Raw genomic sequence first — 21,971 nt, 5'->3', positions numbered from 1 at the left:
TCAGTAGGAATGTTATTCATTAAGGCCAAAAAGACTAAGCTACAAAAAGCTAACAGAAATCCACACACCCAGGACAGCCCTAGTGGAATAAAAGGACTACCAGATAAAACCAATATAGTAAGAAGAGCAACACTGTTTTCATATTTTCATAAATCTCTGATAATATCTAGCTTAAGAGAAAAACTGGAACTTTCATATCATCTGCATAATTTAAAATCTATTGCTTTGGGCTGGAGAGATGGCTCAGAGGTTAAGAGCACTGTCTGCTCTTCCAGAGGTCCTGAGTTCAATTCCCAGCAACCACATCGTGGCTCACAACCATCTGTAATGAGATCTAGTGCCCTCTTCTGGCCGGCAAGTATACATGCAAGCAGAACACTATATATGTAATAAAGATTTTTAAAATTTTTTTTAAATCTATTGCTTTATTTAAATTCAAGTATAAGAATATTAAAATCTAGCCCCACAAAGAAATAGAGTAGTAAAGAAATAATATCATTTTAGATAAACATGAATATTTTTTGATACCACACCAAAAATTAAGCAGCAGTGATTCCTTAAAGATTTGTGCTAAACTGGGGTTGTGAGAGTTGGTTAAACAGTTAAGAATGTACTACTCTTCCAAAGGGTCTGAGTTTAGTTACTAGCACCCAATCAACTGGTGCACATCTACTTCTAACTCCAGATCCAGGGAATCTAATGACCTCTTCTGGCCTCCTTGGACAGGCATGGACACACACTCCTACCTGTAATGCCAGCTTCAGATAGCATGCACGCACGCGCACACACAGCCTGTAATGCCAGCTCCAGGATATCCCATTTTCTCTCCTGGCCTCCATGGGTAACTGCACTGATACGTATGTGTTTTATATGTGTGCACACACATATAAAAACTAAAAATTAAAAAAAATAAATCTTGAGCTGGGCAGTGAGTGCACACCTTTAATCCTAGCACTCAAGAGATAGAGACAAGTGGATTTCTGAGTTCAAGACCAGCATGGTTCACAGAGTAAGGAATAAATGAATGAAGCGAATAAATGAATAATAAAATAGATCTTTTTAAAATGGGTTGTGCAAGCTAAAATCTAAACAACTCTATATTCTGTCTCAATAAAATTTGTTGTTCTGACTTGCAGGCGGTCTCACAGACTTTGACTCTTTCTTTTACTTGTTTTGTATTGAGGATAGAGTATCTCTATCCAACAGCTTTGAAGGAAATCCTTTTTCCTATGATTTGGGTGTCATCTCAAAGGCCTTTGTGATAATGGCTTGGTTACCACCACAGCACTATGAGCACTATGAGCACTTTGTGAACCTTTGAGAAGTGGAACCTAACAGAGAAGCTTTGGCCACTTTGGGCTGTGCCCTTGATGGGAGCATGAGACCCTGGTCTCTTTTATTACCTTTTCTGTTTCTCAGCTGCCAAGAACTGAGTAACTTCTACCATGTGTTCACTATGATGTATACTGCCTTGCCACAAGCAAAGGGACTAACTGAAACCTCCAAAAGTAAACTAAAATAGTGCTCTCTTTTCAAGACAACTAACTCAAACATCTTATTACTATAACATGAAGCTGTCTAAAACATCGCCATCACTCAGTATGCACAACCTGTAGGTGAATATCCAGGACAGGATGACATCTTACCAGCAAAAGCACTTACTATGCAGATTTGAGTGGTTAAGTCTAGATCCCCAGGACCGAGGCAAAATGCACAGTGGGCTCAGAAACTGTAGTGGTTTGAAAGAAAATTGCCCCTAAATGAACGGCACTATTAGGAGGTGTGGTCTTGTTGGAGGAAGTGTGTCACTGTGGAGGCAAACTCTGAGGTCTTATATGTCCAAGTCACACCCAATGAGACAAACCACTTCCTGATGCCTGCACAAGATGTAGAATTCTCAGCTACCTCTCTACCACCATATCTGCCTTCATACCACCATGCTTAATGCCATGACAATAATGACTAAATCTCTGAACTGTAAGCCAGCCCCAATTAAATGTTTTCTTTATAAGAATTGCTGTGGTCATGGCTTCTCTTCACAGCAATAGAAACCCTATAACAACAACCCACCTGTAATCCCATCCTTGGAAAATATATAAATTTACTCAGAGATTAAAACAGTCCATCCTGCAGGAAAGTAAATATCTCAAGACAGCTTCAGGAAGTCCCTGAAACTTACCAGATTCATTAGGCCACTTCTTGAAAAAGTTAGCAATAAAAGCTAAGCTACAAAGAAGACTCTTGGATCAGACCAACTGCCTGGAAGAAGCAGAAACTAGCTGAGCTGCCTTGGAAGAGGTGCTTGGAAAGGACGCTCTCCAACCTGTACAGTATGTTCCAGATTCTCAGCTTTTGTGAACTGTTACCCATGCTAGGCGGGCTTTGGTGATGCAGATGTCTTTGTGAGTAACCCCAATTAAATTCAGCTCAACAAGCTGGACTTTGATGGTATTGATACTTGGTCTGTAATGGGATCCCTATCTGATGTGAGTTGATGTGTGTGTTGTCTCTCCCAGGAAAAATTTTGTAACACAACACAATGCAAAGATGGGATCCCCAGCACAAGCTGGACAGGGAAACCAACCATATCAGAGTGCCCAGGGTTTGACTCAGAAACCCTGCCTCGATGAATAAGGTAGAAGAGCAACTGAGGATGATCACAACCTCTGGCCTTCAAATACACGGACTTGCACACATGGGCACATCCTTCAATGTACTTTATAATTTACACCATCTCTACATTACTTACTATACCTAATATAATGTAAATGCTTTCTAAATGATTGTTCTGTTGTTTAGGGAATACTGACAAGAAAAAAGTCTACGTTCAATACAGATGGAATTTTTGTAATGCTAGGGATTAAACCTAATGCCTCACACATACTAGGCAAGTGCTCTACTTAGGAAGGGAAGTATTGACACTTAATAGATGACTTTAAAAAAAATTATTTGTTAATTATGTATACAGCATTCTGCCTGTATGTATCCCTACAGGCCAGAAAAGGGCACCGGATTTTATTATAGATGGTTGTGAACGGACCTGTGGTTGCTGAGAATTGAACTCAGGACCTCTGGAAGAATAATCAGTGTTCTTAACCTTGGAGCCATCACCCCAGCATGTGGATAACTTTTTAATCCTTTAAAAAAAAATTAACGCAGGCCAGGAAGTGGTGGTGCATGCCTTTAATCCCAGCACTCAGGAGGCAGAGGCAGGCGGATCTCTGTGAGTTCGAGACCAGCCTGGTCTACAAGAGCTAGTTCCAGGACAGGCTCCAAAGCCACAGAGAAACCATGTCTCAAAAAACAAAAAACAAAAACAAACAAACAAAAAAAAAAAGAACACCCCTTCTTGCCTGGTATAGTGGCACACATCTTTAATCCCAGCACTCAGGAGACAGAGGCAAGAGGATCTCTGTGAGTTCAAGAATATAACAAGCTCCAGACTAACCAAGGACACACAGGAGACCCTGTCTCAAATACGTAAATAAATCAAATTTTTAAAAATTATTTCTTTTCGAGGCCAGCCTGGTCTACAAGAGCTAGTTCCAGGACAGGCCCTAAAGCTACAGAGAAACCCTGTCTCGAAAAAAAAAATCGTTTCCCCTATCCTAGTTTTCTACAAAACTTCAAACAGGTACCTTATTTTCATGTTTCAAACCATGTTTCTCTATACTAGTGTTCTCAATACAATATACATTTCACCATGTTTACCCTACCACAATAAGATTCATCTTCTATTTTTTAAGTAATACCTAAAAATATTTGCCTCGTAAAAGGAAGCAGGTACTCATTAGACTATTACTGTTCTTTAAAATGTATTAAATACCCCATACTTTAGTGTGTTCTGAATTCACCCAATTTTTTTTAACATTTATTTTCTTTTTGACATGGAATAAAGACTAATTTTCTCCTTTATCCAAAACAAGAGCAGTATTTGGAGACATTAAAATGAGAGCAGGCAAGGGATACAAAACAATAAAAAGCAGTAAATCAAATGTATATTGAGCTATCAGTAATATGTACATTTAGAAGAAGACACAACATAAAATTAAAGATTCTTTTTAATATAATGACACTGGTTTCCATGACATCCAGCAATTCCAAAGGGAATGCATGTTGGGGTGGGGGCAGGCATGGTAGCACAAAAGTTTAATCCTGGCCGGGCGGTGGTGGCACACGCCTTTAATCCCAGCACTCGGGAGGCAGAGGCAGGTGGATCTCTGTGAGTTCGAGACCAGTCTGGTCTACAGAGCTAGTTCCAGGACAGGCTCCAAAGCTACAGAGAAACCCTGTCTCCAAAAACAAAACAAAACAAAACAAAACAAAACAAAAAAAAAAAGTTTAATCCTGGAATTTGGAATGTAGAGCACAGAGCAGGCAGTCTCTGAGATCCAGACCAGCTAAGGCTATAGTTACACCCTTCCTTACAATAAAAGATAGTAATTCTTTTTGGTAAATTTTCTCCTTGCTGTTATTATTCTCTGTTAAGGAATGCAGCTTACCTGGGGAAGAATACAGAAATATAAGATAAGAACTGATTCTATAATGACAAAATAATCTCTGAGTAAGCCCTCATATCTTCAGTTTGTTTATTAAAATCCTAGACAATAACAAAATCAAATAAAGCCAGGCGGTGGTGGCGCACCCCTTTAATCCCAGCACTCGGATCTCTGTGAGACCAGCCTGATCTACAAGAGCTAGTTCCAGGACAGGCTCCAAAACCACAGAGAAACCCTGTCTCGAAAAAACGAAATAAATAAATAAATAAATAAATGAAATTAAGCAAATAAAGTAAACTTACCACCAAACAAAGGTTCTGGTTCCACCAATATTTCTTGCTTTTGAGGAATTGGGGCACGAACTTCTTCTCTGTTAAAAATAAAAGTGCGAATATATCAAAATAAAAACTGTTTTTGTGATACCTATTTTCCTTCTAAATTGCAAATGTATTCAAATTAACAAGCGAAACAAACATGATTTTTTAAGAAGCTACAGTAATTAGAAAAAGAAGTTGTAAATGATTTCTAGACAGAGATTAACTAGAATAAAATATCTACCACAGAAAGCTAAAATGGTTTACAAAGAAGAAAGTAAAAAGAAAAAAGATCTCTTTCCATCTCAGGTCCCTTAGACAGTTACTTTTAAGATTACTATTGTTTAGCCGGGAGGTGGTCGCGCACACCTTTAATCCCAGCACTCAGGAGGCAGAGGTAGGCAGATCTCTGTGAGTTCAAGCCCAGCCTGGTCTACAAAAGCTAGTTCCAGGACAGGCTCCAAAGCTACAGAGAAACCCTGTCTCGAAAAAAATAAAAACCAAAACCAAAAAAAGATTACTATTACTTAATTATAGGGGATAAGGGAGATATATACATAGTTGAGACCTCAGATTCCCCTGAGCTGCAATTATAGGTGGTTGCAAGCTGACCAACATGGATGCTAGAAAGGGAACTTGAGCCCTCTGCAAGAGCAGTATATGAGCTGATGAGGGAGGGGGACTTGATCGGGGGAGGGGGGGAAATGGGAGGAGGCAGAAATCTTTGATAAATAAATTAATTAATTAAAAAAAAGAGCAGTATATGCTCATAACCACTGAGCCATCTGTCCATCTCAACCTAACAAGGTCTCTCTATGCAGCCCTGTCTGGCATGGAACTCAGAGATCCACTGCCTTTGCCTCCCAGGTGCTGGGATTAAAGCTTGTTCCAAGCTACATCCAGGCTGCAGTTATTATTTTGGCCTTTCTGCCTCACCCCACCCCCAACTAAGATTTGAACCCAGGCCCTGGTACTTGTGTGGCAATTTGTCTACCAATAAGTTAAATCCGCAACCTCCAATCCTCCCTGAAATCTTTTTTTTTTTAAAGATTTTATTTTTAGTTTAATTATGTATGTGGGAGTATGTGCATGTGAACGTAGAGCCCACATAGGCCATAGGTGACAGATTCCTCTGTAACCGGAGTTACAGGTTCTTAACTGTGGAACTGCATCTCCAGCACCCAGCCCCCCAAAATTCTTAGGGACAAGGAATTTATCAAAAAGGAAAAAAAAAGTCAAGTAAAAATGACTGGAAAAATACAGGCTTACTAGAATCAATATAATTAATGCTACATCACATAATAATTAAAAGAAAAGAATATATTAAAGTAAGCTTCAACAAATCGGCACTAAATTTTTTTATACTATGAAGGAAGAAGCTACCATAGTTACAATCTTATAAGTATTTACTCAATAGATCCTATTATACAGAAGAGGAATCTTCCATATAAAATATATAAGCAAATATATAACAATGTATAAAAAAACATGTAATAAAATACAAACTCTTACTTTGAGATTTTTTTTCTTTTTTGGCTTTTGTTCAAGACAGGATTTCACTGTGTAATAGCCTAGGTTGTCCTGGAATTAGCTCTATAGACCAAGGTAGCCTTGAATTTAAGATATCTGCCAGCCTCTGCTTCCTGAATGCTGGGATTAAAGGCATGTGCCACCACCAACATCCAGCAAAATTTCATTTTCTATGTGTATGAATGCTTGCCTCAATGTCTTCACACCTTGTGAATGCATGCCCTGGGACTGGAATTCAGATTTTAGTCCTCTAGAAAAGCAGCAGCGCTCCTACCATCAAACCATCTCTCCAGGACAAATTGTTGCGGGAGGTCCTCCCACTCCTCCAGCCTATAGCTGCTGAGATACCAGCCCATTGGGGCGTGGTCTCTCTCCCTTTAAAAAAGTGGCCACTTCCCTCTCCTCTCTCTCTTCACTTCCTGCTCCACCGGCGACTAGACTCCCTTCCTGGTTGCGCAGAGGGCTGACGGTGATCTGTAAGTTTTTTCCCCTTTAAATAAATACCACCCTATTAATCATAATTCCAAACTGGTGTGGCATTGTTTATGACTTACGCCTTCAACCAATAATTACACATCCTATAAAAGGTGATTCTGGAGCTAGGGAGATGGCTCAATGGGTAAATATGCCCGCCCTCATGTCTGCTGAGCTGAATTGGATTCCAATACACAAGGTAGAAGGAGAAAATAGATTTTCAAAATTTGTACTCTAATCTCCACACATGCCAAGATGTGCATATTCATACACATACATACAGAGAGATAAATATCTTAATAAAATTTAAATAAATTAGGCTGGAGAGATGGTTCCGAGGTAAAGAGCATTGCCTGCTCTTCCAAAGGTCCTGAGTTCAATTCCCAGCAACCACATGGTGGCTCACAACCATCTGTAATGGGGTCTGGTGCCCTCTTCTGGCCTGCAGGCATACACACACACACAGAATATTGTATACATAAATAAATAAATAAATATTTTAAAAAATTTAAATAAATTAATTAAATTAAAGTCTACTCTCAGCAAGAGATAGAGCTCAGCAGTAGAACACATGCCTGTCCTGTATTTGATCCCCAACACTGGGAATAAATTAAAATAAAAAACAAAAAACATTCCCTTCAAAGTTTATCTTCATAGACTCAATATAATTACTCACTAATAACTCAGTTAAAAAAATATTCATTTTTATAGACTTTATTTTTTTTCTAGGAAGAAATCATTTTGATAAGTGGTTTATACTAGGGCTGATAACTCAGTGGTTAAGAGCATTAGCCGTTCTTCCAGGGGATGGCAGGTACAATTTCCAGCATTGATATGGCGGCTCATGTAACTCCATTCCCAAGGGATCCAACACCCTCTTGTGGCCTCCATGTCACCATGCACAAGCACACAGACATACATACAAGAGACATACATGCATAAATCCGTATACATAAAATAAATAAAAAATCTTAATAATAAAATAAATAGGATCTGGGCTGGGCATGGTGTCCCATGCTTTTAGTCCAAGTACTTGAGAGGCAGAGAAAGATGGATCTCTAAGTTCAAGGCCAGCTTGATCTTCAGAGCTTAGTCATCAGAGAAATGCAAATCAAAACTCTGAGATTCCATTTTACACCTGTAAGAATGGCCCAAGATCAAACATACTGATGACAACTTATGCTGGAGAGGATGTGGGGTAAAGGGAACACTTCTGCATTGCTTGTGGGAATGCAAGCTGGTTCAGCCCCTTTGGATATCAGTGTGGCGATTTCTCAGAAAATTAGGAAACAGTCTTCCTCAAGACCCAGTAATACTACTTTTGGGTATATATCTAAAGGAAGCTCAACTGTGCCACAAGGACATGTGCTCAACTATGTTCATAGCCAGAACCTGAAAACAACCTAAATGCCCCTCGACCAAAGAATGGATAAGGAAAATGTGGTACATTTACACAATGGTGTACTACACAGCAGAAAAAAATGATTATCTTGAAATTTGCAGGCAAATGGATGGGGCTAGAAAACATCATTTTGAATGAGGTAACCCAGATATAGAAAGACAATTCTCATATGTACTCACTCATAAGTGGTTTTTAAACATAAAGCAAAGAAAACCAGCCTACAAATCACAATCCCAGAGAACCTAGGCAGCAATGAGGACCCTGAGAGAGACATACAAGGATCTAATCTACATGGGAAGTAAAAAAAGACAAAATCTCCTGAGTAAATTGGGAGCGTGGGGACCTTGGGAGAGGGTTAAAATGGAGGGGAGAGGCAGGGAGGAAAGCAGAGAAAAATGTAGAGCTCAATAAAATCAATAGAATCTGGGCATGGTGTCACATGCTTTTAGTCCCAGCACTTGAGAGGCAGAGACAGGTGGATCTCTGTAAGTTCAAGGCGAGCTTGGTCTACAGAGTGAGTTCCAGGACAGTGAAAGATATGCAAAGAGACCCTGTCTCAAAAAACCAAAAGATAAAAATAAATAGCATGTTACCTTTAAAATCAGTTTATTTGAAGTTATAACCAATTATTAAAAGTGTTTAATATTTTTAGGCTTAAATGTCATAGAAAATAACAGTTAATTTTAAGAATTTTATGCATATAAACAAGCAAAATAACTCACTAGATAAAGGCTCTTGTCACCAAGGCCTGACCAACTTATTGGATCCCTAGAACATTTGGAAGGAGAGAACTAACTGCCTCAAGCTGTCCTTTGACCTTCCCATAAGTCATATGGCAACCCACATACCCAAACACATACATGGGGGAGACAAAGAATAATAAACATACGGAGATCAATTTAAATTAGACCTAATGGTTTCTACCATGTGTTCTCATGTCCTGCAAAACCCCTTGCCCACCATACACACACTTTTTTGGAGCCCATTTCTGAGCCAGGTTCTAACTAGGCTGGCTTCAAACTTCAATTCTCATAACTGAGCTAGGGTTGCACTGGGCATGTTGATGCATGCCTTTAATCCTAGAACTAAGGAGGTAAAGACAGATGAGTTTGAAGCCAGTCTGACCTACATAAGACCCTGACTCAAAAAAAAAAAAAAAAACAAGCCTGGCGATGGTGGCGCACGCCTTTAATCCCAGCACTCGGGAAGCAGTGGCAGGCGGATCTCTGTGAGTTCGAGACCAGCCTGGTCTACAGAGCTAGTTCCAGTACAGGCTCCAAAGCCATAGAGAAACCCTGTCTCGAAAAAACAAAACAAAAAAAAAAAAAAGAAAGAAAAACAAAATACCTCAAAGGCTGTGGAAATTACAAACATGTGCCATCAACTCTAACAAGGACCTAGTTTTTCAATATCTAACAGGTGGAATTTCGAAATCCAACACTTGGAGTTCAAAGACATACTTTATATTTAAAGAAAAAAACTATGAATATTAATTTGTCAGTGAACACTAATACTCTGTAATTAAAAAACCACCAGTTAGACAAATCTATAATAAGAAAAATGATGAAAGAATAATTCAAGATTATGTCCAATATTCTTTCCTACTTTTTGTTTTTAAGTTTTACTACATAACTCAGGCTGGCCTCAAACATGAGATTCTCCTGTCTCAACATTCCAAGTGCTGGGATTAACCATTCGTGGTTCAGTGGTAGGAGTCTCACCTGCCATGTGTTGGGGTTATAGGAATGTGCCACCACACCCAGCTGCTCTTTCCTACTGGACATAGGTCACTGCTCATATGCAGAATTTCAATGACCTGAAGAAACAATCTATCTGTAGAAGGAAGTTTAGTAAATACTTTGCTGGTTTTGGTGACCCATGTCTATAGTACTACTACTTTGAAGGCTGAAGTAGGTAGTCATGTGAGTCCAAGAGTCCAGTCGGGGACAACAAAGGAAGACTCCATTTCAGGGAGAGTAAGGAGATGGAGAAGGTGAGTAAGGAAGGACCCCTTAAGAACTTTTAAAAGCATTAACAATAAAAATTTTTTTGAAATATGTAACTGGAGACTTCTCTTGCGTTTCCTGGCCACCCAGACCTGAATAATCACAGAGAAACTATATTAATTACAATACTGTTTGGCCAACAACTCAGGCATATTTCTTGCTAGCTCTTATATCTTAAATTAACCCATTTCTTTTATTTTGTATCATACCACAAGGCTCATGGTTTGTTACCTCTTACTTCTTGGACAGCTACATGGCGTCTCCCTGACTCCGCCTACTCTTTCTATATCTCTTCCAGTCTGGCTATATTCTGCCCAGCTATAGGCCAAAGCAGATTCATTCATTAACCAATAAACGCAACACATATAGAGGAAGACATTCCACATCAGAAATAGGGTATCATGTAACCCAAGCTGGCCTTGAACTTGTTATGTAGCCATCACTGCCCTAGAACTTTTTATATTCCTGTCCCCACATCCCAAGTGTTAGGATTACAGGTGTGAGCACTATCATGCCAAGCTTTAAAAAACATCTTTTATACAAGTAAATTTTTTTTAATTGGTACTGTACTTCACATGGTATGTGTAAAATTGCCTCAGTCTAAGACAATTTACTACTTAACTGCACTCCAATGAAATATCTCAAATAAATTAATAGTCCTGAGGATGGAGAGATGGCTCAGTAGTTAAGGGGGCTTGTTGCATGCTCAATCATGAGTTTTGATCCTATCATTCACAAAAACCTGTAACTCTAGTTCTAAGAAATCATACACTCTCTACTGGCCTCCATGGGCACTAATACACACATAGGTATGAACACGAACATCTTTTAAAAAAAATACCTATAAAGACTCAATTACTGTACATCTGAAGATGTTTGGCGACGTTAACTACATTGAGTGGAAAAACAGAAGGTGATTTGGAAGGGAAATTCTAGTTAAGGAATTAGGAGTTCATCAGTTAGCACATAAGTTAGCCAAATCATGATACAACTAAATAGGAAAAGATACTCATTTATGAGAAATATTTGTTACTTAAAAGGCTGAGTCAAAAGAATCTCTGGAGCTAAGGAGTTTGAGACTAGGTTAGACAAAGCAATGAAAAGCTACCTCAAAAAGGTAAAAATAAATGCTATAGGGCTAGGATTTAACTAATGGCAGAGTACTTGCCCAGCAATGGTGAGGCCCTGGGTTTCAACACATCTTTCAACACAGGCACATGCACACAATGCTGTCAAAGGCACTAAAACAAAAATAAAAGCCAAACTGCCAGTCATAGTGGAGCACCTTTAATCCTATCACCCAGAAGTAGATGCAGACAGATCTCTGAGTGTGAGGTCAGCCTGGTCTACATAGTGAGTTCCAGGTCAGCCAGAAAAAAACCTGATCTCAAAACAAAAACTACTATTTCAGGTATAGTCAAACACACACACACACACACACACACACACACACAAATCAACTGCAAATATCTACTATTGACGTTTCTATCAACTAATTTTTAAAATGTTTGTTTGTTTGTTTGTTTACTGGAGCAGGCTAGCCTGGAATGTGTTATGCAGGCAAGAATAATCTAAGAATTCAGAGATCCACTTGTCTGCCTCCAGTGGGCTGTAATAAAGGTGCATAACATATCATCTGGCTCAATATTGATTTCTATTAAAACTCTGAGCCATGTTAGGGAATGGGATCACACTTAAGACAAATGTCAACAGAAAACAAAAAACAAGCAAAAACTTTGTAAGCTATTAATGATCTTTAAAGTTCATAATGCATGTAAAAACAATAGTCCATTAATTTGAAACTAACTCAACAAAGGAACAATTATACTTGTATATGACCTGGTTCTTAAATTATATCTGATTTCATAAAAATAAAAGCCTGGCCCTTTGCCTGTTGTACTTAAAATGGCTCCTTTGTTTCTCATATTATAAATTATCAGAATTACAAAAGACTAAGAGTATTAAAGTCTTACGTAGGGACTTTTAAATTAAGGGTTTTTCTGGTTTGGTTCTGTTTTTCAAGACAGGGACTATGTAGACCATTCCAGCCTCTGCCTCCTGAGTGATGGAACTAAAAGCACAGGCTACTAAGCCTTGCCCCTTTTAACGTTTTTTGTTTTGTTTTGTTTTTGGTTGTTGTTGTTAAAGCTAATGCTTAGTCAGGAATTGTGGGCAAACCTGGAATCCTAACACACAGGAAGATATGAATTCAAGGCCAGCCTAGGCTACACAGCAATGGTATCTCAAAACAAAGAAAAAACTCAATGGCCATCTGAGAGCAGAGACATGTGCCTAGAGTAGTCCCAACAAGGTTCGGGCCTAATACTTTCCAAAGACTGATGAAATTTTGCTCAAAAGTTAGGTATTTATTGCAAACTCTTACTAATCAAATATAAAAGGCTAGAAAAAAACCAAACATATACAGTGGGGATGCATTAGTGATTAGGCAGGTAACTAAAGAATAAAGAACTGAACTGGGCAGTGATGCCACACACCTTTAATCCCAGCATTTAGGAGGCAGAGGCAAGCAGGCAGACCTCTGTGAATTTGAGGTCAGACTGGTCTACAGAGCAAGTTCCAGGACAGCCAAGGCTACACTAAAACAAACAAACAAACAAAAAAAGAATGAAGGATTTTTTAAAATGATGTATTTACTTTTATTTTATGTGCATTGGTGTTTTGTCTGCATGCATGTCTGTGTGAGTGTCAAAGCCCCTGGAACTGAAATTACAGTTTTGAGCTACCATGTGGATGCTGGGAATTGAACCCAGGTCCTCTGGAAGAAAAAGATACCTGATTTTTAACTGTGGTGTAGCTTAGGAAAAAACAGCCATGCTCTAGTTTCCTGAGACAGAAAATAATAATAATACCAAACTTCTTTAAAAAGAACAAAAAACAAAATGACTTCAAACTTGCTACGTAGCTAAAGATTGCTCCTGTCTCCACTTCCTAAGTGCTAGGACTACGAGCATGTGTCACCAAGTCTGGTTTATCCAGTGTTGAGGCTTAAACCCAAAATTTCTTGGATGTTAGGCAACACTTTATCAACTGAGCAAAATCCTAAGCCAACAAATTCTTTTTGTTGTATAGCTGGTGGCTGTGGAGTACATAACCCCAATTTCAGACCAATTATAATCAAGCTGTCGTATCCTGCCCGCCTGCCCACCTTTAACCCACACATTCGTTTGAAGACTAAAATGAGGATTAAAGAAACAAGATGAAAATAAATAAATATATAAATAAATAAATGAAGAGACAAGATGGCATGCTCTAGAGAATTTAAGGTATAGTAAACACAAAAATTTACATGTATTTTTCAGAGGCTTTCAACCTTAAATGTTTTTCAAAACTGTACCTAACTTTGATAAAAATGCAACTAGTTAATTTAGGCAAAGAGTAACTGCTACAATAAATAATAAATTCATACTCTGTGTGTGGTCTGACTGCAGAGACACCTGCTGAACTGGTACTGGGCTCCTCAGCAATTCCTCCACCATCCAAAAACATAGTGACGGCCATCTCCAGGTTGTTGTTACAAGCTTCAAGCATGTGTTTTCCTACACTTTCACTTGCACCTGAAAAAGCAAATGAACAGAAAAAAAGTTAAAAAATGACATCTTACATTCCAGCTCATGTTAAAACATGGAATCCCCAAAAAGATTAACTGTCTTCCCTCTTTAAAATGACTTGTACAAAACACATTTATTCACTCTGTCCTGTTGGCTGGCTGGAATAAATAGCAGAGTTAGAAAACAACATAACAGTACCACAGCAGTAAGACAAGAGTACAAACAAGAACAAAAAAATGGCATTTCTTTTCTTTTTCAAGTATGTGTGTAGTTTTCTGTTTAAGACAGGTCTCATACTATAGCTCAACTCAGAAATCCTCCGCCTCAGCCTCAAATACTAGTCTTACAAGAATAGCCACTACTACGCTTGGCTGGCTATTTGTCATTTGTTTGTATATGATGCGTGTGCGTATGCGTATGCACGTATGTGCATGTGGTGTACCATGGCACATGCATGGAGGTCAAAGGGCAACATCTGGTACTGTTCCTTGCTTCTGTCTTGTCAGAGAAAGAGTATCTTACCTGCCACTACATACACAGGCTAGCGACCTAACAAGCTTTCAGGAGATTCTCTAGCCTCTCATCTCACTGTAGAAACACTGGGGTTACAGATGTGTGCTACGGTGACTGGCTTTACATAGGGTTTGGGGATTTGAATTCAAATCCTCATGCTTGCATCTCCTCAGCTCTACTTGCAATTTCTTTAAATGGCTGAATGGACTAGTGTAGTGGCACATACAAACACTGGGGACTCAGAGACAGGTGGATCTCTGTGAGTTTAAGACCAACCTAGGGCTATACTGTAAAACCCCGTTTCAAAAATCAAAACCAAAAACAAACAAACAAAAAAATCAAGATAAGTGTATTATTTGTTAATAATAAAATGGAATAAAGAAAAATTAAAGACTACATTCTAGAAAGTTAGAAATATTGTTAGAAAGAATGCAACTCAACTAACATTTTCTCATCTACTCAAAAATTTTTTGAGGAGGGGCTAGGCTATGGCTCAAACTCAGAACACTTTTTTTTTTTTACAATGACTTGTTTTTTTTTTTTTAAGATTTATTAATTTATTATGTATGTATCCCTGCATGACAGAAGAGGGCACCAGACCTCATCACAGATGGCTGTGAGCCACCATGTGGTTGCTGGGAATTGAACTCAGGACCTTTGGAAGAGCAGCCAGTGCTCTTAACCACTGAGCCATCTCTCCAGCCCACTCAGGACACTCGTTGCTTTGGAGCCTGTCCTGGAACTCACTCTGTGGACAAGGTTGACCTTGAACTCACAGAGCTCCACCTCCCCCTGCCTCCCAAATGCTGAGATTAAAGGATTAAAGGCAAGTGTCACCAAGGCCTGGCCCCAGAAGATATTTTTAATGTCAAACCAAGAGAAGCAAAACCAAAAAAAAAAAAAAAAAAAAAACTGGTCCAAACAATCATTTGTAAATAAAGCCAGCACAATCTGTTGAGTAAAATGTAAATTGGTAAAGTCCTCTTAAAAATAATTTTACATGTACTAGAAATTCCTTTTTTGACTCAGTTGTACAAACTTCTTGAATCAAATCAACATGAAATATTACATGCAACACATGTCCAGAAATATGTTCAGATTCAGTTAATGAAGCAAATTTTGAAACATAAAGCATTCTATACTAGTACAATGTGAACCATAATATGTATTTGATTTAAATATTATACGGCCACTGCAAATCACCTTGAGCTTTCTATTTGAGTTAAGTTTTCTTTATCTGAATTATATCCCTTGGAATCTTGTTCTGTTGGTAGCAAATGCACTAAGATTTTTGTCTCAAAATGTCTATTGTGAAAGCATTTTACTGAGTATGCCATTTCAGGCTGACAGATGTTTTGTCTCAGTATACAAGGCAGAATTCCAATGTCCTCTGCTTTCTGTTGCTATAGCTGGGAAATCAGTTGTCAGATTAATGAAAATTATTTTTATAGCAGTCTGTTGGTTCTAGAACTTTTAAGGTTTCTGTCACTGGGCTGCCGTTTCCACTGTGACTTGTTAAAGCTAATCTTATTTATTTCTTGGGATTAACTGGATTTCTTTTCTTTTTTCTTTCATTCCTTTTTTTTTCCCCCCAAAACAGGGTTTCTGTGTTTGCCCTGCCTGTCCTGGAACTCCTTTTGTATACCAGACTGGCCTCACACTCACAGAAATCTGCTTGCTTCTGCCTCCTGAGTGCTGAGATTAAAGGCGTGTGTCACCACGACCCCGAATCATCTATTTTTTAAAAGCTGCCTCTTTATATCTTCATGCTGCTTTCTCAGCAGTATCTTATTGTTTATTCCTTCTGAGATAGAGTTTGGCTCTGTAACCCAGGCTGGCCTCCTCCTTCCTCAGTCCCCCAGTCTTGGAATTACAGGGGCATGGTAGCTCATTTTGACTCGGTGATATCTTCACTGCTATCTTCTAGTTCACGTATTTTCTCTTTAGGTATATCAACTGATTTATCATTTAATCCTTTATTAAGTAGTTCTATTTTTTCCAAGTTCTCCATCTGATCATGTTTTAAAAAAGCCTCGGCTGAGCAGTGGTGGCGCATGCCTTTAATCCCAGCACTCGGGAGGCAGAGGCAGGCGGATCTCTGTGAGTTCGAGACTAGCCTGGTCTACAGAGCTAGTTCCAGGACAGGCTCCAAAGCCACAGAGAAACCCTGTCTCGAAAAACCAAAAGAAAAAAAAGAGAGAGAGAAAAAAAAAAGAAAGCCTCAATTCACATTCCTACTTCAACCTTTAATTTCAATTATCTCTATTAATATGAAACATAATACTACAGTATAAACTTTCTGCAATCTCTAGGGATCACTATCTTATTTTTTCCTGGATCTCACTCATTATCCAATTTTTCTGTGTTATTTTTAAATTTTCATTGTGTATATATTGTATATATTGAAAGATATTTGTTTGCTCTGACACTCTGAGACTGCCAATAAGGTTAAACTTGAACCAAGAGACAAAGTTAGTGATTTGAACAGAATTAACCATAGAGGTTTTGGAAGACCCAAGATACAGATACATACAAGGAAGCAGTAATGAGGGGCTTGGAAAGATTTGTGGGGTCCTTTTGAATCGGAGAAGGGGAGAGAGGTGGTCACAGGCCGAATCTCTGATCAATATCTGATTCCCGAATTTTATTTAAAAATAGAACAAAATAAGCAAACACTTCCATGTGTGTGTATGAGGAGGTGGGTATGTGCACATGAATCCAGAGAGGGTGTCAGATTCCTGCAAGTTGGTAGTTTTGAGTCAATGTATGTGCTTAAATCCTCTGCGAGAACAGTTTGTGCTCTTAACTGCTAAGCCACCTCTCTAGCTTTGTAATTTTTATTCTTTTAGTCACTTATTTGAATGTGTGTATCTGCTTAAGTGCATGTATGTGTGTGCAGTTGCACATATCTAAAAGCACAGAGGCCATTGCCATTATGTAGTGTCTTCCAACTTCCTAAAGCCGGAGTCCACGGCATTTGCAGGGAGCCCAGCTTGTAATATGGTGGTGAGATTAAAACTCTGGTCCTTAAGACTGCAGAGCAAGAGCTTTTAATCACTGAGGGATCTCTATGAGTTCGAGGCCAGCCTGGTCTACAGAGTGAATTCCAAGACAGTCTCCAAAGCTACAGAAAAACCCTGTCTTGAAAAACCAAAGAGCTGACAGTTGGCTAGAAAGTTTTCCAAGACCACATGGGAAATATAACTGCAACAGGCCTTGTTAGACATCCTTCTCCATATGTGAGACCCCCTTGCCAAGACTGATAGCAAAATGTCAACTTTCTTGAATGAACAGAAGTTCTTTTGGAGTCCTTTAAAAACTGGACTTTGTTTCTCGGGCTCCATTATACTATAAAAATAAGTTAAAAAAAAACAAGCAAACGAAAAATTTGAGCAGATTCCACGGGATGAAAGATTTTTAGGAAAGCTAGCTAACATCTGTGCCAGACACTGGTGGTACACAATTTTATAATACAAGCACTCGAAGGCAAAGGCAGGTGGATCTCTGTGAGCTAGAGGCCAGCCTGGTCTACAGAGTGAGTTCCAAGACAGCTAAGACTACACAAAGAAACTTTGTCTTGAAAAACAAAAGCAACAAAAAGCTAGCTAACATCTGCATTCCCAATGTAATTTCATTTTTAGTTTTTTGACAGTACAGTGATGGATCATTAAAGATTTTTTAAAAACTTTTATTTTATATGTATGAATGTTTTGATTGCATATGTGTATATGCACCATATGCGTGCCTTGTGCACAAAATGGTCAGAAGAAGGCTTTAACCATCCTCTAAAACTGGAGTTAGACAGTAGTAAGTCAACATGTAGATACTGGGAACAAACCCAGGTATTCTGGAAGTACAGTTAAACGTTCTTAATTGCCGGGCGGTGGTGGTGCATGCCTTTAATCCTAGCACTCGGGAGGAAGAGGCAGGCGGATCTCTGTGAGTTCGAGACTAGCCTGGTCTACAGAGCTAGTTCCAGGACAGGCTCCAAAGCCACAGAGAAACCCTGTCTCAAAAAACAAAAACAAGAACAACAAAAAAAAATGTTCTTAATTGATATGCCATCAATCCAGTTTCCAATATCACACATTTTATTCAGCATTTTTTCCTATGAAGAGGAATTATTCATAACATTGTACATTAGTCAAATGATGATAAATGGAAGTATTACCTCTACCTCTAATGCTTTCATTCTCTACTATTACAACAACAACTACTACAACTACTACTGCTATAATTACTATACCAACTACTAACCACATACCCCCACACACACACACATTTTTGAAACAGTCTCTCATTATGTAGCCTTGGATAGCTTGAAACTCACTGTGTAGGTCAGGTTGAACACATATTCAGAGATCCCTGTCATAGTCTCTGATATTAAAGGTGTGTACCACACTTGGCTTTTATGTGTGCACCCATACTGTGCGTGTGTGCCTGTGTGTGTGTGTGTGTGTTTTAAAGACAGAGTCTCACTATGTAGCCCTGATGCATTTAGAACCCATTATGTAAAACAGGTTAGCCTCAAATTCACAGAGAGCCTCCTGGCTCCTAAGTGCTATCATTAAAGGTGTGTACTATTCCTGGCCTTTTTCTATAACTTCGGTTACTACTACCTCAAAGGTTTTAATTAGTTCAAGTCCTTCACATTTTTTACTTAATTACTACAACAGGACCCTAAAGGAGCATCATTCTGCCGGGCGGTGGTGCACACCTTTAATCCCAGCAATCAGGAGATCAGGAGACAGGCAGATCTCCGTGAGTTTGAGGTCAGTCAGGTCTACAGAGCTAGTTGTTCCAGGCCATCCAAGGTTGCACAAAGAAACCCTGTCTTGAAAAACCAAAAAGGAAGAAAGAGGAAACTAATTTTTATTGAAGTTAATTTTAATTGAAAAACAAACACCTTTTATGAGGGAAAAGAAAACAAGATAAATATAAAATTATCTTTTATGTGGTATGACATGAAATACAATGGTCGTCGGTCCTATTTCCTAGCATACAATTTCAAAAATCCTTGGAATCCTCAAAATGTCATTTTAAGGAATGCAATTAGGGCAGCTTTCAAGATGAAAACTGATCACCTGAAACCAAGGCAGATTAAGTAATGATAGAAATATTAAAAGCTAATCACTCATACATATGCAATGAAATCTCCATAAAAACCAGAAATGACAGACTTCAGGGAGCTTCTCAAGACCCAAATGTGATAGTCGGGTGGTGGTAGTGCATGCCTTTAATCCCGGCACTCAGGAGGCAGAGGCAAGCGGATCTCTGTGAGTTCAAGGCCAGCCTGGTCTACAAGAGCCAGTTCCAGGACAGGAACCAAAAGCTACAGAGAAACCCGGTTTCGAAAACCAAAACAAAACAAAACAAAGCAACCAAATGTGAGGTTCTTAAAGGGTGGTACATCCACAAAGGGAATGTAGAAGTTCCATGTTCTCCCATAACTTACTCTATACATCTAACCTTTGTAATATCCTTCATAATAATCTGGAAAACAAATATTTCTACAAGATCAAGAATTACTCAGGAAAGCCTTGGAAACAGCAGGCTGGTAAATTTGAGAAGCTTTCTGAGACTCTCTAAGCTGAGTCCTACTACAGACATGTCTCAAGAACACTGCTCTTAGCCGGGCGGTGGTGGCGCAAGCCTTTAATCCCAGCACTCGGGAGGCAGAGGCAGGCGGATCTCAGCCTGGTCTACAAGAGCTAGTGCCAGGACAGGCTCCAAAGCCACAGAGAAACCCTGTCTCGAAAAACCAAAAAAAAAAAAAAAAAAAAAAAAAAAAAGAACACTGCTCTTGGTCATGCTTCTTTTTAAAGACATTTAAACAAAGCCGGGCGATGGTGGCGCACACCTTTAATCCCAGCACTCGGGAGGCAGAGGCAGGCGGATCTCTGGGAATTCGAGACCAGCCTGGTCTACAGAGCCAGTTCCAGGACAGGCTCCAAAGCCACAGAGAAACCCTGTCTCGAAAAAAAAAAAAAAAAGATTTAAACAAGAGCGAATGTAGATTAATAAAAAGTGAGAAATAATACCTGAGAGTGGGGTTCCCAAGGAAAAACAGATATGCTTTTTTTGAACTTTGTATTTATTTATGCCAACTCTATTTTTTTTCACATTTTAAAACTTATCTTGGTTTGTGTGAGGTGTGTGCGTGTCACAAACTTGCAGGAGTCAGTTCTCTCCAAGTGAGTCACAGGGATTGAGCTCAGATCATCAGTATTAGCAGTAAGTCATCTCACCAGTATCCTTGATATACTTTTTACAGAGCAAAATAACTTGTGATTCTCTTTTTGAGAAAAATCAGTCTCTCATGAGCTGCGTATAAGACAGATGTTATCCAGGAGGCTAAAGAAGGATTAAGGCTAACCTGCATTACAGAATGCAATTCCACTTCAAAAAGGAAGAGAACAAAAAAGAGAAGAAAAAGAAAAGAGAGAGAGAGAAGTTCAAGTGACAAAACTACAAATTTTTACTGCCATCTTCTCACCACGCTCCTCCTCCAGAACTCCGAAGACTAAATAAATGTGAATAAAATGAGATAATATAAGCAAGGCATGGTGGTATAACCTATAATCCCAACACTTGGAAGGCAGATGTAGGATTATAAATTGAGGCAAGCCTGAGCTAGACAGTAATACCCTGTCTCAAAAAAAAAAAAACAAATAAAAAAAGCAAAACGAGAAAGTTGTTAAGCCAATCCTCTTGCAAACTGTTAACACTTTGGACTGCCTACTGCCTATCCCCAAAAATTATGATAAAATATCCAACAATTTTCTTTACTCCCCCCCTTTCCCCGCCCGCCAGGAGACAGGGTTTCTCTGTGTAACAATCCTGGTTGTCCACTACTGCCTGGCAGAACTTGCAGCAATTTCTAAAGTGCCACTATACACACTTCTGCCATCAGGATATATTTGTGCAGCAGCACTGTCAGCATTGATTACAAAAATCAAAATATTGACCAACTCTGAAAAGCACTGAAGATGGTTTATATCCTATAGTATCAAATATTCATCCAAGAGTTCTATATGTAAAAAGTAAGCATATTGCTATGCAAATTTGTTATAGTATTTATTAAATAGAAAAATTATACGTATACCAAAGAATTGTTGTACACCTTTAATCTCAGCAGTGAGTTCAAGACTAGCCTGGTCCACATAGTAAATTCTAGGTCAGTCAGGGTTACACAATCTCAATAGTAATGATAAATAATTAAATTAAAATTTTTGTGCTGAGGACATAGGAGTACTTTCCTAGCAGGCACTAAGCCCTGAATTTGATACCTGGCACCACATAAAATTGGGCATGGTAACTGTGATGGTTTGAATGAGAATAGCTCCTATTGGCTCAGATATTTGAATGTTTGATCTCCAATTGGATAAAAATGTTTGGGAAGAAGAATTAAGAGGTGTGTCACTGGGATGAGCTTTGAGGTTTCAAAAGCCCACAATATACCCAGTTAGCTGTTTCCCAGTTGTCTCAAGATGCGTGAGCTCAACTTAGCTTCTGCTCTAGTACCAAAGCTGTCTGCCTGCCTGCTTGCCCCCAAGCTTGGCACCCTGATAATTATGGACTAAACTAACCCTATGAAAATGCAAGTCCCAATAAATATTTTCTTTTTTTTATTTTTTAAGTAAGTTGCTTTGGTCACGATATCT

The 21,971-nt window shown here is 38.8% G+C and overlaps 1 protein-coding gene across 2 annotated transcripts in view; it reads right to left on the bottom strand.

Annotated features, from left to right (window-relative positions):
* Positions 1-21,971, bottom strand: part of Ubxn7 (UBX domain protein 7) — a 65,401-nt gene that overhangs the window by 31,853 nt on the left and 11,577 nt on the right. For both annotated transcript variants that reach the window (XM_041672771.1, XM_041672773.1), the window contains exons 2-3: positions 13,653-13,800; positions 4,802-4,869 (exon numbers count right to left, since the gene is read on the bottom strand). In XM_041672771.1, coding sequence (XP_041528705.1) covers positions 4,802-4,869; positions 13,653-13,800 — 216 coding nt within the window. The remainder of the gene's footprint in view (positions 1-4,801; positions 4,870-13,652; positions 13,801-21,971) is intronic.

Source organism: Microtus oregoni, unplaced genomic scaffold (genome assembly GCF_018167655.1).
Source record: "Microtus oregoni isolate MIOR12 unplaced genomic scaffold, Mior012 000023F_ref0000262, whole genome shotgun sequence".
Classification (NCBI taxonomy): Eukaryota; Metazoa; Chordata; class Mammalia; order Rodentia; family Cricetidae; genus Microtus; species Microtus oregoni.
Note: the sequence above shows the minus strand (reverse complement) of the source record. Positions and strands in the feature narration are given on the sequence as shown.